This window comes from Trifolium pratense, linkage group LG2, assembly GCF_020283565.1.
Source record: "Trifolium pratense cultivar HEN17-A07 linkage group LG2, ARS_RC_1.1, whole genome shotgun sequence".
Classification (NCBI taxonomy): domain Eukaryota; kingdom Viridiplantae; phylum Streptophyta; class Magnoliopsida; order Fabales; family Fabaceae; genus Trifolium; species Trifolium pratense.
In genome coordinates this window covers 35,846,548-35,855,107 of record NC_060060.1, presented here as the reverse complement: position 1 = coordinate 35,855,107, position 8,560 = coordinate 35,846,548, and the positions used below count along the sequence as shown (strand labels likewise).

General features: G+C 33.3%; 1 protein-coding gene across 2 annotated transcripts; it reads left to right on the top strand.

Moving 5' to 3' along the window:
* The first annotated feature begins 1,316 nt into the window (after positions 1-1,316).
* On the top strand, positions 1,317-8,560 carry LOC123909508 (RNA polymerase II C-terminal domain phosphatase-like 4). 2 transcript variants are annotated; one of them, XM_045960352.1, is made up of 9 exons: positions 1,317-1,565; positions 2,724-2,866; positions 4,334-4,413; positions 4,939-5,066; positions 5,511-5,691; positions 6,165-6,454; positions 7,394-7,579; positions 7,672-7,710; positions 7,846-8,560. In XM_045960352.1, the coding sequence occupies exons 2-9, from the start codon at positions 2,724-2,726 to the stop codon at positions 8,146-8,148; spliced, it is 1,350 nt and encodes a 449-aa protein (XP_045816308.1). In that variant the 5' UTR covers positions 1,317-1,565; the 3' UTR covers positions 8,149-8,560. The 2 variants fall into 2 exon arrangements, with proteins under 2 accessions (XP_045816308.1, XP_045816309.1); XM_045960353.1 differs by having other exon boundaries at positions 1,402-1,565; positions 4,337-4,413.

Below are 8,560 nucleotides of genomic sequence, written 5' to 3'. Positions count from 1 at the left end.
GTTGATCGTAGTCCTTTCTAGTTTGATGAATTAGTCATGCACTTAGAAGATATGCAAATCACACACATAAAAAATGTATTTTTACACACGAACTCTTATAAGTATAGAATATATTTATCTTTGCATTTCATTTATTAATTATCGGATAGTTAAAATTAGTATATGTTTTATTTTATCTATGAATGTTTATTACACTATGTTTGGATGTTAAAGAGATACTTCCTCCGTCCCATGTTATAAGCAAAAAAAAAAATAAATCACACTTATTAAGAAAAGTGAAATGTGATAATTTGAAGTATGACTTTTTGTATTTTTCTTGAAAGAAATTTCATGGGAAGCTGTAAAAAGAATTTTGATTGGTTATTGATTATAGAAAAAAGAGGAGAGAGAGTAAATTAAATGCAATTTGCATTAAATTTCATTAGAATAAGTAAAAGTAAATATTTTGCCCATGTTTTTAATAATATATAGATTTCGTTCCGTTATTCTTACTATTTTGAGGAATTGATGCTTTTATTTTAAAATTGAACGTTTAGTCTTTCAATCAAATATTTTGTCAAAATTATAGTATTACGACATGTGTTAAATTAAGTTTATAAATAATTTTTTTTACAATTTAATCGATGTTGGTATTTTTTTACAATTTAATCGATGATCATCATCAAATTATATATCATGCCATTTAAAAATATATCACATGACTAATTTTTAGATGAAATATTTGATTAAGAGACTGGAATTGTCAAATTTTATAATAAAAGGGCTAATTTTATAAAATGATAAAAACAGTATGTACTAAAACTGCAATTAAATTACCAATCGTCAATTGGTTCAGTGATGATTGGCGCTGAACTTGGTAGGGAGAACCGCGGTTCGATCCCCCGCAACTACGATCGGGAGGGAGCTAGAACCACTTGATGTCATAACTGACTCCCGAACCAGATTAAACTGGTGGTGAAAAACAAAAACAAAAAATAAATTGCAATTAAATCCTTGCATTGTGTGCGTGAAAAAAATCTTTGAAACTTCGTTCATTTAAAACGGATGAGTAATAATTAATTAAGTTTAAATGCAGTTTTGGTTTTTTTATTCTACAAAATGCGAAATTTTGATTTCTCTATTTTGTTTTATAAAAAAAATAGATATTCTATCCACCTATTTATTAAACTCTCAATTTTGATGAATTGTCACATTATTTATATGTCATTTAAAGAATGTGCTAAATAGTTAAAATTGGAAGTTGATAAATTAATGGGACCAAAGATCTTAATTTTTTAAAATAGGGAATTAAATTTGCGCAAAATAAAATAGGGACCGTAATTACACTTTTTATTATAGAAGAAAGATGGGATTAAGGTCCATTTTTGTTTATTTTTGACAAAATATTGATCTTTGTTATATATATAGATCAAGAAATTAAACGGGTCTTATTCTGTCTTCACTCTCCTAATTCCCTCCCTCCAACTCCCACCGTAATACGCACTCCCTCCGCCCTCCCCCACCGCCGTTCCTCGCCGTCGCGCCTCCCATTGCGTCATCTTCTTCTTCCAAGCTCCAGCTTCCAGGTACTTCCTCGAAAAGAACCCCTGGCTGATGCTAGTTAAAATAGAAGACGATTATTCAACTTCTAGGGTTTTCCTTCCATTATTATTATTATTATTATTGGAATTATATGAATTTAAAGCATCGTCTATGTATGTTTCAATTATCATTGTAGAAACGTGAATGAGAAACCATCAATCGTAGTTTGATGTTTAAGGTGTATTCCAATTGCAATTTCAAGATTAGGCATACAAATCTCAATGTTGTTCCAATTGAACCGATATTAGGCACGGGTATATCCACATAGATGTGGGGTTGAGGGTTAAAGGAGTTGGAGGTCCTGGATTTAAACCCTACTGAAGGAGAAAAGTACTAACCTAACAACTAATTCCTAATTTTTTCCCTTAAAAAAAAATGGTCATGCTAAACAGTGTTCCGGGACACTTGTTAAAGCATACTAAAAAAAGAAATAAAAGACAAAATTAATACTCACTCCGGTCCTATATATAAGTAACACTTTGGAAAAAAAAATTTGGTCATTTTTATAAGAAGCACTCTTTAAATTTATTTTTTATTAAATAGATAATCCCTTGTATACCCTTATTAAATTGTATAAAATGCAACTTATTCCAATGTTATGCATGAATTACACAGACACATTCCCAAGGGCAATTTTGGAATAACACTTAACATTTTAGAATTTTTAATTAAAAAATAAGCCTCCTTGGTATGTGTTTTTTTCTCAATGTGTTCCTTATATATAGGACCGGAGGGAGTATTGAAAAGATAGCTTTTTACATGTTCAAGGTATTGAATGCACTAGTTCCAAGACGAAATTTCCTTTTTAATATGCTTAACTAGTGCCCGGGGGCACTGTTTAGCATTTTCCTAAAAAAAAAGGAAGTTATATCCACATAATTAGGTTGCTCTGTCATGACTAGTTACTGGATACCTTTTTTCTCTCTTCGTGTTCGTCTTCTGCTACTGATTTTGTGTTTTTAAAAGGATTTTCCTTTGTTGTTGTAAATTATAATAAGAACCATGAACATATAATCTTCACTAGAGGATTTTCCTTTTAGCTGTTATCGCTTGTTTTATTTTCAAATGGTTGTGGTTTGTGTAGTCTTTATTTATGGATGTTGCTTCCTGATTTGGGGTTTTGCTCGATGGCAATGATACAGATGAGTGTAGTGACAGATTCTCCTGTACATTCTTCTGGAAGTGATGACTTCATTGACTATCTCAATGAAGCTTTAGATGCAAGTTCACCCAACTCATCGTCGGATGAAGAAGCTGAAAACCAAGATGAGTTTGAGGATCTCAGGTGCTCTTCATAACCCGTTTCATATTACATGCATCATGGTATTAGTTAAACTGTTGCCAGATGTGATTTTACAAATATATTGAAATTTGTTGGGTATGACATATCTATATATCATCCTTATTTTCCCACTGACTATATTATGGGATGAATATAACTACCAGTGCTGCATTTTCTTCTTAACCAGTCAAATGGAAGTGTTTTTAACTTTGTTTTTGTCTTAAGTATCGTCACTGCTGTATGAAAACTTAATTTATTGGCGTGTCGAATAGTAAACCACTCAAGCTTATAGGAAAAATTTCCGCCTAATTATCAGTTTCTCAATGTTGTGTGGGACTAATTATTGGGGTTAATGAGCAACTAACAAATAAGTTCACTGTGGCAGAGATAAAAATGTTATGCTGGATGACTGATTATGCAAGATAGGACCGGGATAGAATCACCAAAGTGAAAGTTGTGCTCACTTCCATTAAATAAAAGACATTAGAGTCTCATCTTAAGCGGTTTTGGGATGTGATGTAGAAGCATCAATAAGAGGCATTTTAGTAAAAGAGTGCAATAGTTAAAAGGTTAAGGGATACCAAAGGAAAAATAGGAGACAAGAGTCCATGATCCACATGGACTCAACAAACCTATCTTTAGGCATGGTCCATGATAGAGCATTTTTGAATTGGTTCATCAATGTAGCTGACTCCAACCTATTGGGAAAAGGCTTTAACGATTGTTGTTTTTGTTAAATTGTGAACCAGTTAGCCTAAAACTATAGGAGAGATTGGGGTTATATGGTTCCTTACTCTGCGTCAAGAGACAATGACAATAAGAGGCATTTTAGTAAAAGAGTGCAATAGTTAAAAGGTTAAGGGATACCAAAGGAAAAATAGAAGAGACAAGAGTCCATGATCCGCATGGACTCAACAAACCTATCTTTAGGCATGGTCCATGATAGAGCATTTTTGAATTGGTTCATCAATGTAGCTGACTCCAACCTATTGGGAAAAGGCTTTAACGATTGTTGTTTTTGTTAAATTGTGAACCAGTTAGCCTAAAACTATAGGAGAGATTGGTGTTATATGGTTCCTTACTCTGCGTCAAGAGACAATGACAATAAGAGGCATTTTAGTAAAAGAGTGCAATAGTTAAAAGGTTAAGGGATACCAAAGGAAAAATAGAAGAGACAAGAGTCCATGATCCGCATGGACTCAACAAACCTATCTTTAGGCATGGTCCATGATAGAGCATTTTTGAATTGGTTCATCAATGTAGCTGACTCCAACCTATTGGGAAAAGGCTTTAACAATTGTTGTTTTTGTTAAATTGTGAACCAGTTAGCCTAAAACTATAGGAGAGATTGGGGTTATATGGTTCCTTACTCTGCGTCAAGAGACAATGACGCATTCTTTGAATTTTTTTTCTTGTTTCATGTTTTTTATCAAAATTTTGTGTGCTTACATTTAAATTTACGAATTACAGCAGAAATAAAAGACGGAAGCTTGAGAGCACTGAAGAAACTGAGGGGTCTACTTCAGAAGGAATCGTGGAACATAAATTAGGTAATTTGGTTGTTTTAGTTATTGTTTCATTATCTTTGCTAGAACCGGAATCCATCCCGCCACACTTGCATGTAATTTTTTTAAAAAAAATTATTCATAAACAGATTTTAAAGCAAGCCAATTTATTTTTTTAAGAAAGGATGTGATACTCTCTGTTCTGTTAGTTTTTCGGCATTTAATGTTCTCTTGAACTATTTTACTGGCGCAGCCTAAGCTTGTTTGACGGGCATTGTTATATTTAATGCAATTGCCAATTTTCTTTACCTGAACCATTCCCGCCTAACCAAGAAACCAGATTGATTGTTAATTCACTGCTGTTGTCAGCTCTTATAAAGCAATGAACTAATGATACATACACAACTAGATGTTGTACATGGGCCACTGGATTGCAATGGGACCTTATTTAAATTTATTTGCAAGGGCCCAAATTATGCACAATCTTTTCACATCTTCGTGAAAATATGAATCTCATAACTCTATCATTTTGTTTTGAAAGTGTTGTAACACCTTGTGTCTCTCTCCCAGTTGTTGCAGAGTCATCCATCGTGAAGGTAGATGGGTGTACACATCCTGGCACATTTGGAAAGTTGTGTATATCTTGTGGAGAAATTTTGGATGGGGAATCTGGTGTGACATTTGGGTACATACACAAGGTATACATTTTTTCTGATAATTATTTTCTAGAATTAATAATTTAGATTTCAATAAATGTTGCTGCCGAATGTTACTGTTTTTGAATGACTGTTTGATTGGTTGAGTGGTTGGTTGTTATCAATCATGACCAGCAAGTGTAAAATACTAAAATGTAGTGGCAACCCTACAGTATACATATATTGCGTTAGGAAACTAACATATAAGTATACAGCTGAGTGGTTTCTATGCACTACCAGAGTTTGATGATGTGATGATTCTCTGGGTTTTATACACATAATGTTATATCCTGCATTCTTTAATTTATAAATCGTATACTCATTCTCCTAATTTGGTTAGCATGGTGGTTGTGCTGGTAGTGGTAGCATGCAAGAACAATCCAGGTAATGTACGTAGTTTAGCTGGCAATAGTTTATTAAATATAATGTAAAGTTTTGTATTTGCAGGGACTGAGACTTCACGAAGAGGAAATTTCTAGACTGCGCAATACAGAGATGAATACATTTCTATTTAGTAAAAAGCTTTTCTTGGTTCTTGACCTAGATCACACGCTGCTAAATACCACTATCCTTGGTCAATTGAGCTCAGAAGAGTTGCATTTACTTAACGAGACAGATTCTCTAGAAGGTATAGGCCAACCAATGTGCTTTTGTTTTGGCAATTGACATCTTTATTTTATATTAGAATTTAGGCTTAATGCATTTCTTGATCTTCGTTGCTTTTTTCACATACCAATTATTTCTTTGGTTGCTAAAAGACATAGATACCAGTGTGTTATTCTGCAATTGCTAGTACTATGCTGCTAAATGTCACATAGAACTCTGCATAAGTCATATATAGAGTAGAGTGATTCATGTCGTAAAGATAGAATCTCATATTTTGATAATTTTTCAATTAAAGTAGATTGACATGATTAGTCAAATTCTTGCATTTTGGGAAAAAATTGTTTCTTTCCAACTCATATACTTAACCATGTGTGTATTCTCAATTCTGATTACTTTCTCTTGATTTTACTTTTCAATGATGTTTTGCCAGTTCTGGTTTTTTTTAGAACTTTGTACATATGCTGTCTTCCCTTAACTTGTATTATGAAACAATAGATGTAGCCAAAGGTAGCCTCTTCAAATTGGAGCATATGCATATGATGACCAAGTTGCGGCCATTCGTCCGTACATTCCTTAAAGAAGCTAGTGCAATGTTTGAGATGTACATCTACACCATGGGTGATAGGCCCTATGCATTGGAGATGGCCAAGTTGCTGGATCCTCAAGGAGAATACTTCAATGCTAAAGTGATTTCTCGAGATGATGGGACTCAAAAGCATCAAAAGGGTCTTGATGTTGTGTTAGGCAGAGACAGTGCTGTCTTAATTCTTGATGATACAGAACACGTGAGTTCCCTTATAGTTTCTGACTTGTTTTGCCGAATTACTTATTTTAAAATGCATGTTTGATGGTAGTTATTGTATGTGGAAGTCAATCTCATAATACTTTCTTTTACCTATATGTATGAATCAAAGTAGTCTGTAAGTATATGATGTGGGTATGACGTCAGCAGTATGGAATCAATTTTTCTTGCATTTGCATTTCATGTTTGCAGGATATAACATATTAAGCTTTTTGATTGTTTATATTTTTGAAACGCAGTTTATTTTCAAGTTTAGTCATATGCTTAAATCGGTTTTACTTTGCAATGTTGCTTTCATTACAATATAACAGAGGTTAATAAAGATGGCTCTAGACTCATTTTCGTGACTTGTGTATGTTGAGCTGTGTATTTATCTTAGGAAATAAAATGCTTCTGTTTCTAGTTATATTTTGATATTTTGATGCATACTTCAATAGGTTTGAGTATAAAGTTCATCAACTTTTTACTCTTTAACTATCTTCACGTGAATACATGCTTAAATATTGATGTGTCTGAAGATGCTGCAACTTGGTCCCTCTCAACAGGCTTTTTGTATGTTTAATTTAGATACAATCCAATGCAAATACATTAATCAGACTGCGAAGACTGTTTAAATGACAATTTTTGCTAAGCCTGATTAATGTATTTTGATGCTTACATTTCACTAAAATGAAAAAAGCATTTGATATAATGACTTGTGTCTTTGCTTGATTAATAGTTAACATGGATGTTTTTGTTTTATAATTTTTTATGGGGAGTTAAATCAATCCTGTAAAGTTTATTCTCCATATAGTGAACTCATAGTTAGGAATGTGTTTTAGATAATCCATTTAATGTTTTAGATAGTTTGTCATTTATGAACTAAAAAAATCTCCTTTAAATCTGACGTAATGTAATATATTGTTGCTACGAAATATTGTAGGCATGGATGAAGCATAAAAACAATCTGATACTGATGGAAAGATACCATTTTTTCGCTTCAAGTTGCCGGCAGTTTGGCTTCAATTGCAAATCTCTTGCTGAAACGAAGAGCGATGAAAATGAAACAGATGGAGCACTTGCAAAAATACTTGAAGTGCTCAAGCAAGTCCACTGCACGTTCTTTGAGGTGAGTCACTTCTTATTACAATCTCATGCCCTGATAAAAGTCGGCTATTTTATATATGTTGCTAAAGTTGTGTGGTATTGAACTTTCTGTAGAAACTTCAAGGAGATCTCGTTGACCGAGATGTGAGGCAGGTAGTTATCTTTTTTATATTTGTTTGTCTTTTATAGTTCTAGCATTTTGAAATGGAAATGTCTAGCTAATTTGTCCTCCCTAGTTTGAGATTCTGATAATGTGGTTTATTTAATCTTTTAATTTTTTTTTTCCAGGTTTTGTCATCAGTTCGTGGTGAAATTTTAAGTGGGTGTGTGATCATTTTCAGCCGTATTAATCATCTTGCATTACCAACTCTCAAGAGGATTGCAGAGCAATTGGGAGCTACTTGTTTGACAGAACTTGACCCCACTGTGACCCATGTAGTTGCTACTGATGCTGGGACTGAGAAGGCACGATGGGCAGTTAAAGAAAAGAAATGTTTGGTTCATCCCCGTTGGATAGAGGCTGCAAATTACTTTTGGGAGAAGCAACCGGAGGAGAACTTCTTCATAAAAAAGACCACTACTCAGTCGTAGTATAGCACTGCTCTATCATCTATTGGAGATGAATGAATCAAAAACTTATCTTTTAACTTCTTTTTCTTGGTAGAAGCAACCTGGGGAGAACAATTTGCTTGTTTTCATTGCTCCTCCTGTTTTAACTTTACTTTCCTTCGTTCCAATACAAGCTTGGTCTTTTATGACAATATTTGAGTTTATGAAACCAAGGAACGTAAGGTTACAAATGCTATTGCAATTATAACATGTATAGTATAGTATAGTAGTATTTCTTTGTATTTACATTTATTTATCCCTATCTTCAAATGCTAATTGTGGTTGGGAAAATCAACTGACATAATCTTGCAGCAAAGTTTTGCATATGAATTTTGATATTTGTAATATGAATCTTCTTGATCACATAGCATCTAATAGGTGTTTGCCTTGCAAA